General features: G+C 34.1%; 1 protein-coding gene across 5 annotated transcripts in view; it reads right to left on the bottom strand.

The window, feature by feature from the left end:
- Positions 1-25598, bottom strand: part of ADGRB3 (adhesion G protein-coupled receptor B3) — a 681550-nt gene that overhangs the window by 306252 nt on the left and 349700 nt on the right. For all 5 annotated transcript variants that reach the window (XM_074333154.1, XM_074333156.1, XM_074333155.1 and 2 more), the window contains 2 exons: positions 6084-6233; positions 5347-5422 (listed from right to left, as the gene is read on the bottom strand). In XM_074333154.1, the coding sequence (XP_074189255.1) occupies positions 5347-5422; positions 6084-6233 (226 nt within the window). The remainder of the gene's footprint in view (positions 1-5346; positions 5423-6083; positions 6234-25598) is intronic.

Here is a 25598-nt window from a genome sequence, read left to right as displayed (position 1 = left end):
GAGTTTTTGTTTCTTCATTTGTTTGTCTTGTTCTTTTGGTGTTTTCAGTGTTATATTCCACATATCAGTGAAATCACATGGTTCTCGACTTTTTCTGTCTGACATATTTCGCTTAGCATAATAATCTCAAGATCCATCCATGTTGCAAATGGCACTACTTCATCTTTTCTTATGGGAGAATAGTGCATTCTAAATGGAATGTTTTCATAATTGTTTTAAACAATCTCCCAATTTAAATAAAACCATAATAAAATAGATGACTTCATATATGTTATAGAAACTGGGGACTTCATCAGAATTATTAAGCTAAATAGATTTGTTTTAAAACTAAAACGAGCTAATGGCTGCTAAAAAGTAGGGTTGGCTAACAGAGATTTGAAAACTGAATAGAATTTCAAGTTAGATATGCAAAGGATGTAAGAACTTAGAATCACAAAGAAGCTAAGTAATCAGGGATTTAAATTCGCTTTTAAAAGATATGGCCAAATTAAACTCAGACTTTTGTAAATACTGTACTGATTGTGTGATATTGTAAGTATTAGTCATGCAAATTTGTTATCCCCAGGGATGATTTTAATTTTCCCATAACAGGACTTTATAAAAAGATCCAGAACATCAGAAAACTATAGTATTTCATTGCAAACTCAGAATGAAGAAGCAAGGTTCAAAGTTTAGTTCCTGAAAGTAAAGAACTGGTGCTCTTGCCAGAACTCACTACTTCAGGTTGATTGCCTTCAGGCTGTATTGGTATTAAAGTGATTATGACTTTGTTTTTCTATTATTTCCAGTATTATTTAGTTCAACTGCTTTTCCCAATTGCTTTTAATTCATATAATAATGGAAACTCAAATGAGTCCCATTTCCTAAATATGAAGAAAATTCAGCATGATTTATCTTCATTAAGTTGGTGTACTTGACAGCGAATACATATGATTTTGCATCACTGAAATTTGTTCCTTTCTAAAAGATAATTTTCAAATAATAACCGGCTTATAGAACGTTGTTTTCTGTTCAGCTGTATTTTTCCTGGTGTTTTAATATTATAGTGGAATTTGAATATAATTTTAATTAGATCTTTTGCAATATTTTGAATGTTAATATTTCCATTTAAGGTTTTTTGTTTTGCTTGTTTTTAGTTTTGTGTTGTTTCGTTTTTAAAACAGGACTACCTCTTTTATATGTCCTACCAGAAAAAACTACACATTGCTCCCATACTCAAAAATATTGTGATTTTCCTCTGAATCTGGAACCTGACTTTATTAAATGAATCAGAAAATGGATTGGCTACAACTCTTTCTTGAACTCTTTGGCTTGAGTGTATGTTTGGATACACATTTTCTTTTTTTTCTTAGAGGTGATCTACATAATATAAAATCTTAGAGGTGGCATTGCTGTATTAATAACAATGCACTTTTAAAGCCTCTTAATATTGTCAAATTGTCCTACTAAAAGGTCGTTACAGTTAAAAATCCTCACCAGTTTAAGTGCTCACCAGACCTTGAGTGGTTGTTAGTTCCTTGATAAGAGTAGGGCCTATGTGTGTAGATGGTCTCACCTTCCCCTGAGGACCCTCTGGGCTTGGCTGGCCAGCCTTCATCTATCAGGCTCAAAAGTGGTCATCGGGGGGGTGGGAAGAGTGACACCCTCAGGCTTTGGTGTCAATAGCCTAAGTTGGGGCCACCATATTGACCCCAAGGCTCCTTGAGCCTGTCCACGCATGGCCACCTATGCCTTACAAGATTTTCTGCAGAAGACAGCTGTGTATTCACACTAATATAGAGGTGCATGGCTTGTACTTCTTAAAGGAATGGATATTAGCATCATTGAGGAAACAAGACAGTGGAAGAGTCCTGGTTTTCCCAGACAGAAGACTTGAGTTGAATGCAGTCCCTTACTGGACATATAGCCTTGGGCAGGTCACTGAAGTAACAAGGAGCTCAGTTCTTTCATGTATAAAACCCGAGTGAAGGAGGGGACTCATCTTTAAAGGGCCTCACAGCACTAATATCCACTGTTTCTCGGATGTTGAACTATAAGAAATTACACTGAAGAAGAATGAAAGTGGGATGCTCAAAATAGCACGTATTTAGTTTGGATTCCAGCAGAGCCTACTTCCTTCAGTTGAAGGGACAATTTGAATATGCTTAATTGTAAAAGGGAAGACACACAGTAAAATAAAAATTGCAGCTTGAAGAATAGCCGAATACTTATTAAGGCAAGAGGAAAAAAGAAATATCTAAATAAAAGAGTCAACATGTCGTTATTTCTGTCTTATATGAAGGAAAACTTCTGAATCATATCTACTAAAAACATTATGTCAAGTTCTTCCTAGTCCCCTTGAGGGAAATTACGCAAAGTATTGTTTTGAAAATGATTATATCAAAATACAAAATGTCTGGAAACTTAACAGCAAGTCTAACGTTATTCTGTGTATGGGAAATTTGACTCCAAAAATTTCAACAGAGAATTAGTAAAAAGAACACAGGAAAACATGTCATGAAAATCTGGTAAATAATAAGTAAACACATAGAGCACATTTGTATATTGTTTTCATCTGAATAAGAAGATATTTCCTTTCCTATTGGGTTCATTTCAGAGTCAAATTTATACAGTAAAACAAGATAGATGTATTTTTATTCCTCTGTTCCTAAAATATTTTTTTAGTATAAAGACTAAATTTATATGTACCTTATTTAAAAAAAAAAATGCTTTACATAGGATATTTTATCAGATAAACAATTATTCAAGTAAATACTTCTTGGAACTTTATTATTTATTAAACACTGTTCTGGGAGTTTTGACAGTAATTTAAAATAATTAAGGCAATAAGGTTAGCAGGGTTGCTGCTTAGTAAATGTTTGTTGAGTGACTACAAAGCAAAACATTACCCTTGTCCATTTAAAAGGCTTACTCTTATTTAGAAGATCTATATTTGGCATGGTTTACTCACTAAACTTTCTGGAACAATTTTTTAAAAAGGAAAATAACAGGTATAAAAATGCTTAGTTACATTATCTTACTATATGAAATAAAAGAAAATATGAAGTAAATGCTAATATTTCATCTTTCAACTAGTATTTAAACATTTCATCTTGAGCATTCTATTGTCATTATTTCTGGTCAATGAATCTAAATGTGACTACTGTTTTCCTAGAGTCATTTAGGTTATTATACATAGAAAATATGAGTACGTATACCTATTTATAATTCTTATACAAATGTTATTAAGGACTTCAAGTAAAGAATATGTCAGAACTCTAAAATTCCATAATTTTGCTGTAATAAAGAGGGAATTTCTGAAGATGGAAAGAACCTTTGAGTTCAATTCCACAGTTTACATATTAAAAACAGTCAGGGACTTTTGCCAAGGTTGATCTGAAATCCTAGGTATCACAGGTGGTATTAGGGGACCCACTACTCTGAACAATTCTCTACTTTGTCCATTAAATCACCCATAATGCATCCATTGATTCTATCCATAACTGTAAGTAACCACTAAATCTGCATTTCAACAGATTTAAAAAAATGTTGAAACACTAAATGAATGTGTGTTTTTTTCTTTTTACAAAAAGCTGATATCACTAAATAAATTTTCAATTCCCTTCACTATATAAATTTATGAAAATTGGAATAACCTGATTTCATTGGTGTAGGTAAGTTCTATGGTATTATGCAAAACAAGATTAATAATAATGCAGCTTTGTTAGACAAGTAGGGACATGAATTCACAATCAAAAACATTTTATGTTGAATATTTTATTTGCATTCTCTATATCCCTCAGCAGCAAATAGGGTGAATACTGCCTATAAAGATGCTTCTATCTTCATGGTGAACTGAAGGCAGATGATTTCTGAGTGACTGGACAAGTTTATACATTTTTTGTTATGTTAAGTTGAAATTGAAACCCAAGTGATCTGATTTTAAGTAAGGTCTAGTCTAGAATTCTTAAAAGATGAGCTTTACACAAATGAACTCCCTGTGGAAATAAGTGTCTGAGTATCTAGGTATACTTTGAACTCTAGCATATTTCTCCTCAAATGAACATCACACATAAAGATAGTCACTGTAACTTTAAACCAATTTTACCTGTGAGTAGTTGTACATACCAATGTGTTTTAATGCAACCAGTGAAAAAGTTGAGAGTAAAGTTATCAGTTTGGAAAATCTGTTATTAGTAGAACAAAATCAAGTGCAAACCTATTCAAATGCAGACAGCCCAAACTCCATCCAGAGAAGGGAGTTAAAGAAAACTCAACTTCTCATAGTTGTCTCTGTGGTTGAAGGAGGACCTGCATTGTACTGAGTGGGACTCCCCATGACTCATCGATTATATTAATAACTTGCTGCACGTAGAAAGATTTTCTCCAAGGAATTGTAACTAGTTACTGCAGCTGCAAAATCTTAATTGCTTTCTTGGGAGGCCTTTTTCTGCTGGACTGAACTCTAATTGGTTTTATTTATTAGACCATTTCTTATGCCCCTGGTATAACAGTACATATCAATCACAGTCTCTCCCCCTAAAAGTGTGAAGCTACATTCATGAGGGTATGAGTAAGAGCTCATTGCAAATGTGGCTTTGTTTAACAAACATATAATCTTGTTTGTCTCAGGCCTCCAAAATGAGGTGGGGTGGAGGAAACAGGTCATCATGAGTGATAACATCACTATCCAAACAGATATGAATGTTTTCCATGAAATGAGGTAAAGTAGTTAAGACAGTAGAGCAAATAAATGAATGTTGGTAGAATTACTATTTGTAATTGTTTCTTTTAATGGCTGGGAGGAAAGAAATGAATAGATTTCTTCCAAAAATAGTCTTCTAATTGAACACCACTTTTTCTTAATGTAACTGTAATTGAATATTTATTTAGAAGCAAATTGAAATCTTGTGTAAATGAAGTTAAAAAAAAAAAAAAAAGCAAAAAGAACAAAAACACACATGTATTCCCAGTCGTCATGACATTCCTTTAGTTTCAAGTAATATTGATGAACAGTACCATTAAGTACAAATAAAGAGAGAAGACAGATTAAATTTAAAACAACCCATCCTATTATAGAGATTTGAGGTTTTTCTTTTTTCTTCCCCCCCCCAATCTTAAGGTAAGTCATGATTAGTTACAAAAGAATTACAGAGCTATAATCAGAGACCAAAATTGTCTTTTCTAGTTGTTTTGAAATGCATAATATGCTAATAAGCTGTTCATTAAATTGGTATTTTCTATTTCATTTAAGAAAAAGCCCTTTGTATTACCAGAACTAGTTTGACTATTTTCATAGAATGAACTATAATCACATTTTCGGAATAGTTCACAAAGATTACAACAGCTTATTATTTTGTAGCTTACCTCAGAGTGGGCAAAATTAGATCTAAGTTTTTGTACAAGACTGCTCCAAGAACAAATACTGATGATTCATCTAATTCTAGAAAGAATAAAATAAAATAAAAATAGTGAAACAGCAAGAAAAACATTATATCTTATAAAACTTTAATCTGTTAATTACAAGAGAGGATTCCAGGACTTCCTTATGCAAAGCTGGGTAGAGATGCTTTCCTAAACATGAATGGGGCAGGTTAGCCCCCACACTGCACACATTAATTGTAAATCTAAAAGACATGCTTTCATTGGTTTTGTGTCACAAAGTAACTGTCTGTCATTAGGCTAAGGTGAGAAGCTGCTTTAGTTGCAGCTAATGAGTTTAAATTCGTAATATGATATGGTTAAAGAGAGCCAATTCTCTTTTGGAGCACTAAGTCAGAAGGTCAAAATCAACAAGGTGAAAATAAGACCACAATGTCACTGTTGAAAACAGACGTTAATTTTAGAGGTGATCTTGATCATGTCAAGCTCAGGTCTATAATTTGCACATATATACATATATGTATTTTTTCATTTTAATAGATCCTTTCCTCCAGTGGATTCAGAGATTTAAAGACCAAGTGTAAGCTTCTATATTTACAAAATTAGTTGAGAATCAAGACTTCAGATCGTTTTTAAATTGTTTAATATATAGAGATTTATGCCTAGTGTTTTATTAAATGAGCTTATTGAACATTCAAGCCCAAATTATTTCACATATTTACCTTTAGATGACAGAGGAGTAAAAATGCTTTTTGGAATGACTACCCTATCTTCTGAGTTTCTTGCCCAGTCAACCATTCCCTTCCGTCCTTTCATTGGAAAGTTGATGTCTGTTAGAACAGAGGCAGCAGGAAGCTTCTGAATGCTAGCCACTATTAAAAAAGAAGTAATAATGTCAACTAAAATCTTCCAGTGTAATCAATCAATATTGATCAAATTAAACCTTGCAGTACATTCAAAATAAAATTTTGAGTCAAAATTATATTTACCAGAGTTACAAAACAGACTTATTTCTTATTATTAGATAATATTCATTAAAGTTGTTGATTCTTTTAGATTAACCTGAGCTTCTGTTGCTTTCAGCAGGAATCATACAACGATGGTCACTGGTGGAGTGGATATCCTGCGAATATCGGCCAGTGCTGCCATACTGGTTGTTCATGGTTGGCCTCCATTTCAATTGTTTGAAGCTCATATTGTATTTTTGGTTAAATATTTTGATTCACACACTTGATTTATAGACTAAATTTTACATTTAAATTGGAACTTTGTCTTCAGAACAAATTTTCTGCATTTACATCTGAACATTGTCTATGGAACAAAGTTTTCATGAATTAGATGAGATACCATGAAGACATGGAAAATAATTCCATATTGCTCTGGGAGACAGAACAGTCAGAACTCAAATAGTAAAGCACCACTAATGCTATAACCATAGAGCTAAAATAATATACAGAAATATTAACAAATGGATTAATAGTAACAATTCTTAAAGTGTAACCCTACAATTGAAAGTAATAAATGCATTCATCTGAATAAAGAGCTGTGTCTATACATGCAGTAAGTATTTTTATATATATTGATAATACAATGAATGAGAAGTTTGGTAATGCCTGAATGTATTTTTGATATATACTCAATGTTTTTATTTCATATATATATAAATATTTATTTTATTTATATTATACACACACACACACATATATATGATAAAACTGGGATGATAGATGATTTAGCACTTGATTATACACATTTTCAATTAACAACTATAATTTGTATAACTTTTACATAGGTCCATACTTGTTCTACATTAAAGTTTCAGGTGCCTTATGCAGAATTTAAACAGAAAGGTGATGGAGAAACTTTAAAACTATCACAGTAGAACACCTAAAATAAGAAACCATTAGGCTCTTCATAAGTAGATTTCATTCTAAAGAAACTTGTAATTTAAATCAAGAAAGGATGAAAATTAAGAATTTAACAATATCAGCTATATAAATAGCTGATAGTACTGAACCACTGGCTTACTTCCAAATTAAATTGGTTATGTATTTATTATTCTACTTTATTAAAGCTCTTTCAGGCTATTATACACATCCATTATCAGCATAGGATGGGATTTCATTTGGCCTGTAATTTATTATAGTAAGCCTAAAAAAGGATTTTGTAACTAAATGTTGAAGGAAAGAAGATACTTGGTAAAACATAAATTAATTATGGATGTGAAATGTTGTTTTTGGATAACAACCCTAATTATTTGGTTTCTTAATTTATTTCAAACAATATAGTCTTTGATATCCATAAACAACCCAGTTCATGTCTCCTAAAGGGTCCAAAAGCTCCACTGCATACATATAGACAGGTCAGCACATTGGTGGCACATTGCTACTTAAGGGTCCTGTAAGCTCATTCAATAAGCAAACCTAAGCTCATCTACTTCCAAATCCCTTGAATGTAACTTTGGTAGTCTTGGTGTTAGAGGAAATTTATTTCACATCTCTGCTCTAAAAACTGATGGAAAAAAAAAAAAAAAAATGAAGGTTTTTTGACTGTCACACGACTGGTTTCTACTATAAAGGAAAATAAACGAGACACATTGTTGGGCCTTGAGGTCTAATAATTCTTTTGTTTCTCTATATATTGGCTATAAAACAAACAAAAAAAACACAACTAAATAAAAAGAAGAAATAACAAGTAGAGAAAACATATTCTCTATCAACTTGATATCACTTTGTCCTGAATAAATGCTAGTCTAATATCATACTATAAAATACATAAAAATAATAAATTTATACATGCATGTATCTCACTTTATAAAATGCATTTGTTCTTCAATTAGAGGTATACTGGCTACAAAATTATGACTATCTAGACCAGATTGTACTTTTGAACACAGTCTAAAAGAACATAAAACTCAATTAGGATCACTATTTAATTTGTGCAAAAGTCATTTAAAATGCATAGTCTTGAGCATAAATAGTGCATAAAGCCAAACATTTATTCATTAATTTTAGTAGAAATGTAATTTTAAAGTATGATATTTTCAATAAATACATTATAAAAATGGATATGACTTCATCCACTGATAAGATTCAAGTACTAGCTTTAAATCATCAATGTACATGTTCCTTAAAGTATGAAATATTTAAAATTGTGTATCTTTACCTTAAACATACCTAGGAAGATGCCTAAGATGACACTATGGGTCTTCATGACCCTACATTGATTCACCAGAAAACCTGTTTCCACATAGCAAAAATAATTCGAAAATGACTTATTTCCACCTTTCAATCCCTCTACCAGACACTTGAACCAATCCACTCCACTATTCTTTCCCTTCTTCACCAAATTTAACTGCCAAAAACCATTAGGTAAAATTTAGGCACATTTACAGTCTTTAGGGAACTGGGATGCTCATATGTTAAGTAAATAACAAAGAGGTAAGATTGAAAATGAATGTCTTAAATTATGTCAAGCGTATATATGTGTCCAGTGCTGACAAAGGGAAATAAATGCAAAGCATAAGAGCAAACCTATGTGCTGTTGTTCTTTAATAACTGCTGCATTAAAGCCAGTCATTGTGTGTTTAGATGATAGAGCATCTTTCTTCAAAAACTGAGAAGATGCCATTCTTACAGAAGATAAAAGTACTTAGAAGAAACTTCAAAATACCCAGTGTCCCTGAACAAATAGGCACACCTTGAACACTCTGAGAATTACCCTTAATTCATTGTATCGTGTTTTCATTACAACACTAGATTTGATTTCATATGCAATGGAAACAGGTGACTCAACACTGATAAACCTCGGAGCAAAACCAGCTGCCCTTTTATTTTGCAATTTTAATATTTTCATTTTGAATTTGGATATGCAGCACCAAATTCCTTTGAGAGCATCATGTCTGTTATAGGCCAAGCTCTCAAAGGATTCAGGTTCAGTACAAATATTTGCTCTTCAGAAAGAATAAGGAATTTTTGCAGATGAGTTTAAAAGCATGTGAGTTGATTTTTTTTTTTTTTTTTTTTTGGTAACCACTGAGCCCTTTTTTGGTTCATTTAAGCAGCGTGGTGATTCTAACCTTATTCCTCAGGAAAATTATGAGGTTTTAGTCCTTTACTCTTATTAGATCCTGGTGGATGGGGATTCTGGCTTATTCATCCTTGTAATGTGAAGAGTAGATACACAGGTTGGAGTTAGTTAATTTGTACATCAGTTGCCTCATGGACAAAAAGGAAAGGTATGTGGAAGGAAAAGACTAGTGAGCAAGAATGCATGGATAAATGCCACAGGAATGAGCAAAATGGGCAAATGAGGACCAACACAGGAAAATGGCAGCTTACCAGAATAGCTTAAGTGTGGGCTCCTGATGTAAGCCCTGGATTCAAATCCCTAACATTTTAGGATAATTATAATGTTTTTTCTTTTTTTTTTTGGGGGGGGGGCAGTCTCTGTTTATCCCTGCTATTTTGTATAATTATGTCCAGCAACCCCTATCACTCTCAAATGTCTCGTTTTAGAAGATAAATTCCATGTTCATCTTATAAATTGTATGACACTAGACAAATAGCCTAACCTCTCTGTGCCTCAATTTCCTCTTCTGTAACATGGGAATTATATTATCTACCCCATCCGGATGTTGGAGGATGAAATAAGGTAAATTACTTTCTGTCAAGAGGTGAGAGCTGGGTGCCTAGAACCATACCTGCAGCGTGGATAATCCTATGTAAGTGCTGGATATTATTGTTAGAGTAGGTTTTCCCATAATCAAGTCCAAGGGAATTACCTCACTGTGTGCTCCATACTATGATCAAGTAACTAATTTTTGCACCAAGCATTCTTTTTTGGTTGTACTTCAGTGACTTCAGGCATGAGATTACATATTCAAAACTTTAGGTTGAATACATTCAAATAAACAAAGGCAGGAATTGTACTTAAATGTACCACCTAGGGAGTTGAATAGGATTTCTTTTGCCAATTCATTCTCTCTCTCTCTCTCTCTCTCTCTCTGTGTCCCCACCACCACCAAACAAAATGGGCTGCCTTCTGTGATTATTTGGTTACACAAAGTCAGTCACATTAAAAATCTATTGCTTCAATTGAGAAAGGAAATGACTGCATCATGAATGACAAATTTAGTATTTCCATTCCAGCCAGGGACACAGACTGCAAAGACAATTTCAAAAGCACTAGCTTTAGGCAGTGACTTCAGTGCTTAATGCAGCGACTCACGTTCTGTAAATGAGTAGAGGAAACTCCTAGGTGCATGCGCACCTCATAATCATAAACAAATGTGTAGGGTGATACAGAATAAGTTTAAGGGGTACCTTAAACACTGTCCTTTCCATTAGCCTCCCTTTATCCCCAGTTTCATTTTCTGAGGTTTCAGTTATCCATGGTCCACTGTGGTCCAAAAATATTAAATAAAATATTGAAGAAATAAACAATTCATAAGTTTTAAATTGTACACTGTTCTGAGTCGCATAATGAAATGCCCCGCCATCCTGCTGTATCCTGCCTGGGCCGTGAATTATCCCTTTGTCCAGTGGACTCATGCTATCCCCCTTACCTGCCCGGTAGTCACTGAGTAGCCATCTCAGTTATCAGATTGACCAGTCAGAATATCACAATGCTTGTGTTCAAGTAATTCTCATTTTATTTAATAATAGCCCCATAGTGAAAGAGTAGTGATGCTAGCAATTTAGATAGACCAAAGAGAAGCCATAATGTGCTTTCCTTCAGTGCAAAGGAGAGTACAGTACAGTAAGATATTTTAAGAGACCACATTCACATAACTTTTATTACAGTATATTGCTGTAATTGTTATATTTTATTATTAGTTATTGCTAATCTCTTATTGTGCCTAATTTACAAATTAAACTTTATCATAGGTATGTATGTATGTATAGGGAAAAAACAATACACAGAAGGTGCCAAAAAAATGTATACACATTTTTTAAGAAAGCAAAACCATATTAAAGTTGTAATAATATATACCGATAACAAAAGATGAATACAAGTCACATTTGACTTCTGCAATTACAAGGGGTGCTCACAGTGGTTACCATCAGCACCTTGACACTTCTAATTATGGCAAAGTATTGCTTGAGCAATGCTGACCAGTGTCCACTTGCATACATTTTTCTGGCACCCCAGGTATCTAGGGTTCTGTACTATCTTGTGGTTTCAGGTATCCAATCGGGGAGCATGAGAACACATCCCTTACGGGTAAGAGGGGACCACTGTATTAATATTTCTGTTATATTTAAACTTTGCCTCATTTTTCATGTTGATTCAGAGGGAACATCTTACAAACTAGGTCTGACTCATCAATATTAGAAAATTCGCCAGTTATCAAAATGGAATTGCTTGTGGCAAACGTCACTCAGTATTACAAGATGGCCACCTGTACAGTTTTGAAATCCTGCAAGAAAAATATGGGAGGGAGGGAATGATGCCTCACATCAGTGTGTTAGAAAGCAACTACTCATATTTTTTGTGTACCCATAGCAAGTGCATAGGCACTACGCAGTCTACATGGAGGGTAACCCCTGGTATTTAGAAGCTTAAGAAAAAACATGATTTTTATATTTATATAGTGATGTTGAGTGCCTTGTGAAATACTGAGGGCATTTGGGAGGGAAAGGACAGAGGACATTTATTGAACACTTATTCAATAAGTATTTCTCAAATGCCTCCTTGGTGCCAGGCACTGATCTCAGCAAAGTACTTGGTCAGGTCCTTTACACATGATATCTTATTAATATTTAGGACAACGCTAGGAGGTATTGTCATTATCAGTATCCTCATTGTTTTTACCTGTAACATTACTTTACAAATGAGGAAGTGGACTCTGTTAAGCGGTGATATTGGGATTCAAATGTCAGTTTGCCTACTCCACAGTGTATGATTTTACACTTGTGCAGGGTAGTTTGATTTTACCTAACAAATTACCAGCAGATGTACTTTTGCTTTACTGTAATATTTCTGCACTAACTATAAAAGACAGACATAATGATTCAGGTAGAGGAAATTAAAACTATCTTGCTTGTGTAACAGGAGATAAAAACTAGATACCACTGCAGAATGGTGGCTATCAAATGGGGATCTATCTATCTATCTATCTATCTATCTATCTATCTATCTATCTATCAATCATCTATCTATCTATTATCTATCTATCTATCTATCTATCTATCTATCTATCTATCTATTCTTTAATATGCCCAGCACAATCTTTATGTTCTAACAACTCTATGAAAAATCACATATTAGGATATTTTATAGGAAATACTCAGACATTCAAACTGACAGATTTTTAGTTGCTCTCTTCTTCTCCCCACTTCCCCCTTTTACTCTATCTCCTTTCCCAAAATGTTAGGATTAGAATGTTTAAGGCGATAGAGAAAGAACTGGCTTGCTAGAGAGCAGCACGTAGCCATCACTTCCCAGTAAACAAAGCCACTAGGCAGGGACATGTGTGTGGACTGTGGTCCTCTGATAGCACTGCCTCCATTCCATCTTCACCATCACCGTTACGTAGTGTAGGATCCCCAAGTCCCAGGAGCAGCACGCAGAGAACTAGATGAGAAATGTTCTTCACATTAGTAGTTTACAGATTGTTTTTAAAGAGATCAAGCAGGAGCCTCTAATTTTTTTAAAGTAGGCAAATTAGACAGGCAGTCAAGAAAGTATGTGGTATGTCATGGATAATTTTTTCAACTTATTCGTTTTTATTACATAGTATATATAGTGAAACTTCAAATAATTAACCATTTTGCATATTCTTTTTCAGGACCAAAGTAATAATAATAATAATAATAATAATAATAATAATAATACCTTACAAATTACTTGTGAATCATCACCTTTAGATGCCATTTAGCCATTTAAAACCTGTGAGCCTCTGAGCAGACGGGCATGTTTCTTATGTCTGCTCATGGTCTTTGAGCCAGACTTTGGTACTCTCTCTGAAGGATTCCCTCTGCTTCTTCCCACATGACTCCTGCTTCCCCAGCATGTGATTGTGCTGAGGCATGTGGTACATCCACTCCATAGACATGACTATTATTCAAGCTGAACTGACTCAAACAGGGATTGGAAAACTATAATCCACAGCCCAAATCTATCCTATCAGGTTTTTTTCCCTATGGTCTACAAGGTAAAAAGGTTTTCATATTTTTAAATAGTTAAAAAAATAAAGAAATTATATTATATTTTGGTATATGTAAGTTAAATGAAGTCATGCAATAATGGCAGTTGAATAGTACAGCACAGACTGTATGGTCCACAAATCCTAAAACACTTACTATCTGGCTCTTTACAGAAAAAAGTGTGCCTACTCCTGTTCCAGACATATATTGGAGAAGTTATTTTTCAACATCACACTTTTTCATGAAAGAGAAATGCATTCTAAAAGCATGGTGGTTTCTACACTTTTCCTGTTATCTAGTGTGTGTTCTTTCAGACTATCTTTTTCTTTCTCACAAACAAACAAAACAGAAACAAATTCATAAATACAGAGAATAGTTTCATGGTTGCCAGATGGGAGGGGGTTTAGGGGGATGGGTGAAAGAGGAATTAAGGAGTACAAATTGCCAGTTATGAAAATATTCACAAGGATGTAAAGTACATCATAGGGAATATAGTCAATGATATTGTAATTGCTATGTATGGTGTCAGATGGGTACTAGACTTAGTGGCGTGATCACTTCATAAATTATATAAATGCCTAATCACTATGTAATACACCTTAACCTAATATAATATTGTATGACAACTGTAATTGAAAAAAACATTTTTAAAATGAGAGCTTTTGTATATGTAGCACTATTGACTCTTTTCATATGCATTTGTGTGTGTGCATGTGTCACGTGTCGTGTGTGTGTGGTATAGTGTTGTTTTATGTTGTTTTTGTTGTTGTTGTTGTTGTTTTTGACACTTAAGTGTCTTTAAAACTTCCTAGAGAAATAAGTCAGGAAGCTATGAGGAGTTAGGCAGCATCCAAGCAAGCAGGAAACAACAACTGAAGTGAATAATTCAATGGCTTCCCTAGATAGTGAATCATCCATTCCCAGAAGAGTAATAGCATTAGAAAGTGCTGTGACTTGACAAGAGAAAAGAGATCATTGTAGGCTGAAGAGTTCATTCTGGAAATTCATTCATCCAAACAAATCTCTATTAAGCCCTGAGAGTATTCCAAGCACAGTCCTACCACTGAAGATTTAGAAGTAAACAACAGATACAAATTCTTCGCCCTTAAAGAGCTCAAGGTCTAGCGGGGGACACATAAAATTGGGTAAATGAACACACAAGTCAGATGATTCTAGATTGTGACAGGCAGTATGAAAGAAATGACTCATGTGATGGAGCATGGTTGGTTGGCCAAGAAAGACCTTTCTGAATAGGCACCATCTGAGCAACGGTTTGATGGTTGAGTCTGAGAGAAGGGAAGAGGAAACTGACTGTGCTGACCTAGGGACTAACAAGGCCTGCAATGTTCCAGAAGTATCAGAATAGTACTGTCTGGGCAGGAAGAATGATGTGAGCAAGGGCATGCAATGAGGGAATGATACGTCTTAGATATTCTTAATATAACTTAAACAGTTATATTCTTAATAAGGCAGAAAGTTTTAGTTAGAGGAGCAGGCGAAAAGGATGAAAATCATATTGTAGCCTAAGAAATCTGTAGATCCGGAGCATGATCAAATTTAGAATTTGAAGATGTAAATTAGATGCCTCCTAATTAGAATAGTTCATAATGTAGACTGATAAGTTTTCCTAAAGATGGAATAAAATAGACTAATTCTTTCAACAAATATTAACTGAGTACCTATTACATTCCAGGTACAGTTCTGGGCAATGGAAATACACCAGTGAGCACAACAGTTAAAGTTCCTGCCCTCATTGGAAGAAAAAGAAGAAGAAGGAGGAGGAGGAGGAGGAGGAGGAGGAGGAGGAGGAGGAGGAGGAGGAGGAGGAGGAGGAGGAGGAGGAGGAGAAGAAGAAGAAGAAGAAGAAGAAGAAGAAGAAGAAGAAGAAGAAGAAGAAGAAGAAGAAGAAGAAGAAGAAGAAGAAGAAGAAGACCAAAATAGTAAACTAACTCAGGAGAGATGAATTCTAACAACGACACAGTGGCTTTATAAGGAGTTACAGGCTTTATAAATTATGGAACATTGGTCTAAAAATATGACAATCATCCTCTAAAATTAGGTTCAGGCCATGCTGTATCGCTGAGATTTGCAAACTTTTTCTATAAAGGGCCAAAACAACAAATATTTTCATCTTTGTGGGCCACCAGGCCTCTGCTGCATCTACCCAATGCTGCCAGTATGATAGAAAGCAGCCATAATCAATTCATAAATGATGGATCATGAAATAAATACAGTATTTGATTACATAAGAAAAATTGTCCTTTGTGACCAGTATTATCTCTGCAGTCACATTATACTTGACTGCCTTGTTTGCTGACCTTGATCAAGCTGCACAGATTTTTTTTTCCACAACAGATCTTTTCCTGTCTAACTAGAACATTCTTTTCTTTTCTTATGCTTGAGTCTCTGCAGAATTATTTTTTCCTTAGGTTGGTCTGTCTTAACTGCTGCATCTAAAAAAATTCAACTCCCTCCCATTCCTCTCTAACTAATATATCATGCAGTTTATTTTCTTTATGGTCCTATTCAGAGTTAAATACTGTCTAGTTTATGTAGACTTGTTTATTATCTGCCTCCCACACTAGACTATAAGTTCCAAAAGGAAAATAATTCTGCATACTTACTGTTGTATAATAGAATCCTAACATGTAGTAGGTTTGACATAATACGCCATATATATTTTTAAATGAGTGGTATTTACCAAAGGCACAAGAGAAGGCACTGGGGTTTAATGTGATATCTTTGATCCTTGGAGACAAATAGACTTAGTCTTCCAATTACTTAGTGATCTCTGGCAAGTCATTTAATTGCTCTTTAGTTTGACCATCTGTAAAAATCAATAGCCTTTCATGATGATTAAGCCAAATACAGTTAGTTTATTCCCTATACACAGTAGAACACAATATATGCCAATTTCCATTTATTCTTCACCTCAACCATTCTCTACCTTCTGTAAAATGCTGTGGAAGATCCCAAATTAAAAAAGAAAAAGTTCCTACCATGTTTCCCTGAAAATAAGCCCTAGCCGGACAATTACCTCTAATGCGTCTTTTGGAGCAAAAATTAATATAAGACCCAGTCTTATTTTAATATAAGACTGGGTCTGATATAATATAATATTATAACATAATATAATAAAATATAATATAATATAAATACTGGGTATAATATAATATAATATTACTGGGTATAATATAATATAATACCAGGCATTATATTAATTTTTGCTCCAAAAGATGCATTAGAGCTGATGGTCTGGCTAGGTCTTATTTTCGGGGAAACATGGTAGAAAGAGATTACAATCCAGTGACACACCTGTTTCACACAAATATCTTAAATATGGGAAGAATGGGTATAAGACGTTTTCTTCTAAACTCCAAACCTGTCTATTTAAATTGTTTAGTTGAATGTCTTCAGGCATCTTCAAAGCAATTTTGAAGCTTAAGTCTTAATTTCCACCCATTCTTTATCAAAATAGTATTTCCCTAGTTAGTCTGCCCCATCTCTTTAGAGGGTACCTCCATCCACCCTTTTCTCAAAACAGAAAAAGGTAGTTATCCTTGACATGTCTATATCCTCATCCCCAGAATCTAGTCCATCATTATGCTTGCTGTTTCTTTTCTAAAACATAACTTAAAGTCATTTCCCTATCTCCACCTTGACTGCCACATAATAGTTCATCAAATCTTGCCTAAGTTAAACAACTTATTATATTTGCTACTTCCATTCTTGAACATTTCCTATTCACTTTCTATACTGCAGTGAGTTGTTTTTAAAGCAGAGTTGCATCATGTCACTCCCCGATGATTTTCTATATATTTGTATAAGATACAAAAACCCTTTCCAGGGTCTCCATGACCTGGTCCTTGACTTACCCATCAGTGTTATTTCAAATCTTTTCCCACCAACGACTTCTCTCTAGTCACACTTACAGTCTTTTATTTCATCCCAACTCTTCCCTTGGCAAATTCATACTTGACCATCAAGTCCTGGATTAAATGCCAAGGAGAACTTTCTAGCACTTAGCAACCACTGCCTCCATATCTACAAGTAAGTTAGTAATCATGGTTAGTCTCCCTTCTTCATATAATTTACCACAATTTAAATTATATGTATGTGTCTATTTATTTATCTCTATGGTTTTAGTCTTTAAAATATTTTTCCTTATATTTCATACAACAATACAACTTATATTCATTCATTCATCTACATAAGTTTTACATTTAAAAACTTATACTCCCCCCACCCCAGAGTGTCAGCTCTTTAAGAGTAGAGACCAGCACACTTGCCTCACCTGTTTGTGCCCAGAGGATAGTTGGTACCTGGCAGACGTTTAATAAATATTGATTTCATATACTGAAGGAAGAATGAAATAAAGTGTAGGAGACTAATTTTAACTGGGGAGATGGACCTGGGCAAAGTTAAATACATGACTCTAAGATAATGTAAATAAGAGCAAGGACATGATTTCATGTTGTGCATAGAATTTTTGCCCCTTCAACTTATCAAAAAGAAATCAGAAGCCCTATGCCTTTTTCAAAATAGGGAGAATTGAGGTGACACATGAGTGCCTAACCAAATGTAATTTTTTGAAGAAAGAGGAGGGATAAATAATAGTGACAGAAGATCCCATTTATTGAGCACTTAAGTGCCATGACAAGTGCGTTACCTCACTTGATCCAACAACACAGTCTAAACCAAATACAATGAGTCCCATTTTATAGACTAGTTTAGGGTCATCATGCTGCAAAAAACAATCTCTATATCTGAATGGAATTACAGTAGGTTTTCATGAGTTTATGGTTGAAATATAAACAAACTGAAGAATGACTATTAACACCAACTAATACATGAGTTCTGTATTTGTGAACATCATCTCTTTCCCATCAAGTTCAGAAAACAATTTTGGTCTTTGGATTGTCAAACCAAAAACAAACACACAAAAAGTCCTCAAACAAACAATAATTTACTCTTCCTCCACATACACATGCATGCACAAACATAAAATGCACAATCTATGATTAAATTAAGTGCCCTATTTCACAATGATTTATACGTAGTTAAAAGGGCATGCCAACCAATTACAATTTTGCTTCACCTATGTAGTCTAAGTTATATTACACAACAATTTATTTACTTTCTGTTAAGAAATTGATATTTAAAGAGTAAATATTCCATATCTCTTATGTACTTTGGTATTTTTGAAATGTCATGGATTTTTACAATAAATATTAAAGATGATAGAGGTTATTTTCTTTAGTAAGATTATTATTACATTTTAGGGAAAGTAACTTTTTAATGAAGGAGTTAGGAAATGTTAAAAGAATTATGCAGGCATTGAGTTTGGAGGAAAAAAAGGAGACTACCTAGGAAAAAAGGAGAGGGAAATGAATGCTCTCAAATAACAGAGACAGATTCTTCAAAAGGAGAAGCTTCATATTTGTAAAAGTAATAAGACAGCCCAAATAGATATTGAAATTGATTATTAAGATATTTTGTAGTAGCAAAGGAAATGTTTCAGTATCTTAATCTCAGTTATGTCCCCTGTATTCCTATTGCATTTTAAAACCCTATCAATAACTTCAATGAATCAGGCTTTATTTGAATTCAGATAATAGGCTCTACATATCCTATTATCCTATATAAATGATTCCTTCATTAACTGTTCAGTTCCTATATCTTCACAATTCTATTTTGTAGTTGACAGCCACACCTTGAATAAAATAGTGTTCAGCATCTAAAGTCAGACGTCCTTTAAATCTTGTTATTATCAGATTTTCAATTCAGTTTAACTTTGATTAAAAAGTGTGTTTATTCTTTTATGTAACTTAAGAAAAGACACTAACATCACTCAAGCCCAGAGCATGAATTTTAAAACAACTGCATCTAACTAAAATAACTGCATTTCAGGTTCGAATACTGATAAATATTTTAGAACACACACACAGACACACACACACACACACACACACACACACACACAGATGCACTCGCATCTGCTCTCTCATAGTCATATGCGAGATTGAAACAGAACATCAAGTAAAAAAAACACATTAAAGTAGCTATATAAGTAATTATTTACATTTCTGAAGTTAAAATTCTTCCTATGAAAAATTTAAGTAGGTAACAAAAGCAGAAAAAAAATATTTTTGACTGTTCAAAAGAGTATTTAAAGACAAAAGAAAACTTATTAATTTATTTTATGAGTTAAGGAGGATATAGTGATGGTATGGAATTATTTGATGTATCTATAGAGATAATTGATAATATTCTGCAGACTACAGGTGATGGATTACATGTTAAGGAGCAGAAATTATAAAATTAAAGCATTCCTCTGTGTGACTCATTCAAGGGAACTGGGATCTGATTAACAACAAATAAATACATGGAAGAGAGGAGTAACTTCTTAAGCTAGCAAAGTGAAAATACTACTGAAATGCTTATGGGCCTTTATTATCATAACACCACAGAAGACAATTGTGTTACAAACTCATTTAAAAACATACAGACACAGCATAAATGGTTTTCAAGATTTCATTATATTATTTGCCTAGAAGTCTGGGCAAATAAAATAAGTTTGTGAAATAAACAATAAGTGTACTACAGAGATTTTAAAAAAAACAAAACAAAACAACAACAACGAAACTTACATATTAAATTTAGTTACGAATTTTAGAAGGTCCCTAGAGAAGCAGACTGTGGCTATGAGGGACTGAGTGACCTGACCAAAGTCACACAGCCTATCAGTAGCATAGCCCATATTTGGCCCTATATTTGTCCATTGCCAATTATGGGGGCCTATTATATACCAGCTGCTAAATATGTATTATCTTTAATCTTCACAATAACTCCTTGAGGAAGATATTATTCTCTCTACTTTAAAAGGAGCAAACAGGGATTTAGAGAAGAAATAACCTGCAGAAGATCAGGTAGTTGTGCAGTCAAGGTTTATGGCCAAATCTAGCTCCAAACCCAGTATGTTTTCCTAGATACAAAATAGCATACCGGCTTGCATCGATATAAAAGGACACTGATCTTTAATCTGAGTCATATTTTTCAGTTGTAAAATTTGGATGAGCACTTATTGATTTGGAATTCAGTGAAGGAAGCAATGGAAAAGAGGAATAATGTAGCACAGAATTCTTAGTATAACCGCATATAATAGAAAAAATGAAGAAAATGTTGAAAGGAAATGAGTGCCTTTTTCTCTTCACTGGTTATCTTTATAGAGGCAGGCCACTATTGCCATAGAGATAGCAAGTATTGCCATAGAGACAACTAAAATGGAATTGTTTTTCATATTCACACAAACTCCTGGCAATATCCTTCTAATTAGTTGAACAGCAAAATCGGAAAAAAAGCATGCAGTATGCCAACTTTAGTAATTTCGAAGTTTTTTCTGCATAAACCAATAGAGACCAGGGATATTATTTTTTAATATTCAAATTTTGTTTTCAGGTTGGCTTTAAATTTTGATATTTCTAGTCTGTTCTATAAATGTGATTCTACTAGATTCTAAGGGCTTAATCTCAACCAGAAGAATGAAATCATGCTGGGAAGACCTGTCTTTCCACCATCTTTTAGATGCACTATCTCCAGGGAACTAGAAGCCATTTAATTTCCCATATGGCCCCTGTGCTAATCCCACCTCTGAAAGCCTTTCCCTAGTTGGAGTTCTCTTCCAGATCTCTTGAACTGAGGCAAAGCACTGATCCCTTTATGCAAAGCTCCTTTTCATAACTTCCCTAGGGCACAGAAGTCACGAGCAACTTCTTTGCAGTAGCTCACATTCTTCATAGAGAATAATTAGGTCTATGTGTCAACATGCAAGAAACCCAAGAGTTCTTGGCCTTTATTCTTAACAGAAATCTTAATTCTGAAATTATGATATTCTATTTCAGAACAGCTTTCACAATCCATGTCCAATACATCAAGGTGTACTACTAAAACACGTATGTACACCATCTCTGTTACATACTTTGCATCCTTTAGGATGTAAACTCTTTTGTCATAGATATGCATAGTGATGGTAGAAGTCAGCTTTTCCTCTGTTTTTCCTATTCGTGTTCAATGCTGCTGAGCAATACAGTGCATTCTAGGTGTTGCACATTTCCAACTAAGTTTTGTGTGACCGCATTTGGTTTCTTTAGACCATGAGCATTTCCCCAGTAAATATAAAATCCAAAATAAATAATAGCCCTTAGTTTGGTCTTTCTATAGGCATTCTCCACTAGACAGTTACCAAAGGGATGGACACTGAATAAGTAAGAAATAAGTTCACAAAATTTCACTGGCTAGATATACTGCAAAAGATTCATTGAAGGAATGATTCAGGCATCCTTTAAAAATGTGTAATTATCCAAAGAATGATTTTACATATTTTAATAAAGTAGATATATATGAAAATATGAATACAAATGAAAACAAAGGTCAGGACTCATTTTACTTTGATACAGAAATATAAAATAAATTAGTAAGATTTCCCTAGAATCATATCAAAAACTATAGAGAAGTTCTTTATATAACAGAAGTAGGTTAGAGTATGGTTGGCTGAGCAAGATAATGAAACAAATCTTTAACTTTCAATTATTAAGATGCACAAGGATAAAAATGTATCCACTCTGAAGCGGAAGCACTGATGTATGACAAATTGTGTGGGTGCCCTAACACTCTGGCAACAAGGCTGCTAGAAGTAAATAGCATCATGGATATTTGTGAAAACCTTAATTTGGGAAATGCTATATAATATAAGGAATGCTCTACCAAACCTTTTTCTTGGAAAGCCTGAGGAATCAAAGAAGAATAAACAAGGAAAAACATTTTCCTGTACAGTGTACTAAACGGGTCTTCTGAAATGAGTCCCTTGGAATAATGGCCATTGTCTGATACCAGGGAATTTTCATTAAAATGTAGACTCAAATAATGTATACATAAGGTGCTACAAGAAAAGAGGCATTCCAAAGTAGCGACATGTAGACTCTCTTATATCTTAACAGTAAATGAAACCAGGATAAAGAAGCAAAAGCAGTTGAAGATCTGGAGACTATATGAGAGATTCCCAACAGAGCAGTATTTAGTAGTAGTGCTAGGAATTGGCATAAGACAGGCATAGCAGAGGAAAAGTTTAGGGCACTTGGCTTACTTGAAATGAGAAAGAATGGCTATTAACAATGTTTTCTAGTTCAAGTTTTTCAGGGAAAAGAAATATTATTTAATAATGACTCCTTGACTAACTGTCCTTGAATATGGCTTTATAAAACAGATTAGATAAACCTGGAAATATCAGGTAACTATTTTCACCCAGCTATCTCTAAAAGAATACAGACCTACTGATAATCTGAAGCACTATAACATGATAATTGTTTTCTACTTTAAGGTCCAGGGTTGTAACTATGATAGGAGCACTAGTACAAACAACATTTTTTAGGCTGGAGAGATAAAGGTGTTTTGCAAACACGGTTCCAACTTAGATAATAAACTTTTTAGCTATTTTTTAACTTAGAAAGTATAAAATAGTTTAAGTAGAATGGAGCTGACCAGTTTATGGCTAAACTTCGTTGACCTCTAAGCATTGTTCCATTCTTGCAGCTCTATGACTTTATAAATAGAAGAAGAAACACAAAAATGGTCGGGGAAGTAGGATGTGTTTCCTTTGTTAACTGGCAGCTGAATGTGAGTTACAGCTCTACATAGTCATTTTAATGAACAATTTCATTCTAGCTTTTGTCCAAGGATTCAAAAGGTAGAATGACAAAATGCTGATGGCTTTAAAGGATAAAATTGCTTAAACTGCATGAGCATGAATTTGTGTTGGACTCAGGAACAAGAATATATAAAAAAATAAACAGCGTGGTGACTACAGGTAACAACACTGTATTGTGCATTTGAAAGTTACTAAGAGAGGAGATCTTAAAAGTTATCATGAGAAAAAAAAATTCATATGTGGTGATGAGTGTTAACTAAACTTATTGTTGTGATGATCATTTCAGAATATATACATATATCAATGTATTGTGTTGTACACCTAAAACTATCAATTATATCTTAATAAAAATGAAAGAGAAAAGGAAATATAAACCTAAACCGTGTGCTTTGTATCCTAAATTTTAGAGACATTTAAATGATCACCAAAGTAGGTTTTTGACATTTGTTTATAGTACACAGATTTGGAAATAAATCTTATTTTTGAAATGGGTCCTTGGAGATATAGTGGAGACATTTCCTCAAATTCTGTCTTTTATATTCTGCTTCTATTAGCAAATTCTGTCAGATCAACCATTAAAATACCTCCAGCATCTGACAACTTCTCACTATTTCCACTGGCATCTAGTCCAAACTACCAAGTTCTCTTATCCGGCCTATTACAATCAGTTTTCTACCAGTCTGCCTGTACCCGGTCATACTCCCGAGTCTATTAGTTTCTACTCTATAGTCAGAATGAACCTTTTAGGACATAAATAAGATCAGGCCATTTTTCTGCTGAAATCCTTCAGCGGTTTTACACATAATCAGACCTACAGTCAAATGCCTTCCGCAGTCTAGCTCCCCAATCCTTTTTTGACTTCATCTCCTCCCACAGTCCCCGCCTCGGCCACTCCAACACCACTGGCCTCCTTTAGTGTCTCTCATATGTCAAGAACATAGGTGCATCATGGCGTTCGTATTTACTGTTTCTTCTGCTTGAAATGTTCTGTCCCCACATATCATCATGTCTCCTACTCTCAAGGCATTCAGGTCTATATTCACATATCACTTCTTTGATGAAGGGCATTCCCTCACAATCAACCTAAAATGACTCTCCTCGCTTCACTCTATCACTTCACCCTGATGGATTGCTTTATTTCTCTTAACATCACCTAAAACCACCAGGTACGTTGGATGGCACTTGTTTGACATCTGTCTCTGCTATAAAACAAGTTTCAAAAGAACAAGAGTTTTATCTGATTTGTTTACTGGAAATCTTCAGAACCTAGAACAGAACTTGGTATATATTTATTGAATGAATGTCTAAGACCTCTGAAAGCCAATTAAAACCAAGAATCATTACTGATTTCTTATACTGATGCTAGAGAGCATCTAAACGGCTTCTCAGTTGGATGGAAGAGAGCCCATCACATCCTCTGAGTTGTATGTCTTGCTTGCCACTAAGGGTCTAATACAGCCTTTCACAAAGACCTCCCAACGCTTCCAACTCCAACCACTTGGAAAAAGTAGGTCATAGAAAATACTGTGAGATAATTCTTATTAGATAAGAAATAAAGAACTCATAGTGTGTTATAAGCATTCCAAGGCATAGTTTAAAACTATGTTTGAGCTATTTATTTTCTCAAGAGAACCAGTATGTTAGTAACATAAAAAAATAATAAAATAAATTTAAAAACAAACAAACAGGTATTTTTAGATTTGTGTTTGTGATTTGCAGGCAAAACACACCACTTGCTTCATGTGTCTAGCAAAAAAGGGTGAGTGGTAGAGAGCCAGGAGGTGGGGGTAGAATCTGACACTTTCAGACTCAACATCTAGCTGACAACCAACGTCAGGTACTATAGATAAACCAAAAAAATAATGTTGAATTGTGTATTTCTCAGGCTCAGTGTCAACTGACTACAAATGTTTTATTTTTAAAGAAAGGAAGTTAAATAAGTGAAGATGCATGAGCAACAAAACTAAGCAGTGATAGAAAGTAAAATAAGCCTAGAAAAAGAAGCCGCTTTATTTTTATACATCATCAGACTGAAGTTTGGTTTCTCAATTGAAGGACAAGATATTCTACCAAAGAAATGATTAAATTTACCAGTGAGTGTAAGAAACAACACAGATTTGATATTGATGAGGCAGTGTTGTGGAGAGAAAGGAGATGTCAAAAATGTATTATGTCATTCTTCAGATTAAATTCGGATTCAATTTCAGGGAAAAAAAAAAAATGTTCATTCTGAAAAGCCCAGTATTTCATATTTCTAAAACAAGAATAGACAATGATATTTAGTTTGGCAAAGAAAAATGTCTTAACTTTAATGTTTTTAAGGCACAGGCCTTATTGGATTACTGGAGAAGAACTGAAATGATACTTTCCAGAAACTTATCTCT

This window comes from Rhinolophus sinicus, linkage group LG05 (assembly GCF_036562045.2).
Source record: "Rhinolophus sinicus isolate RSC01 linkage group LG05, ASM3656204v1, whole genome shotgun sequence".
NCBI classification, from domain to species: domain Eukaryota; kingdom Metazoa; phylum Chordata; class Mammalia; order Chiroptera; family Rhinolophidae; genus Rhinolophus; species Rhinolophus sinicus.
This window is presented reverse-complemented; position numbering and strand designations above follow the sequence as displayed.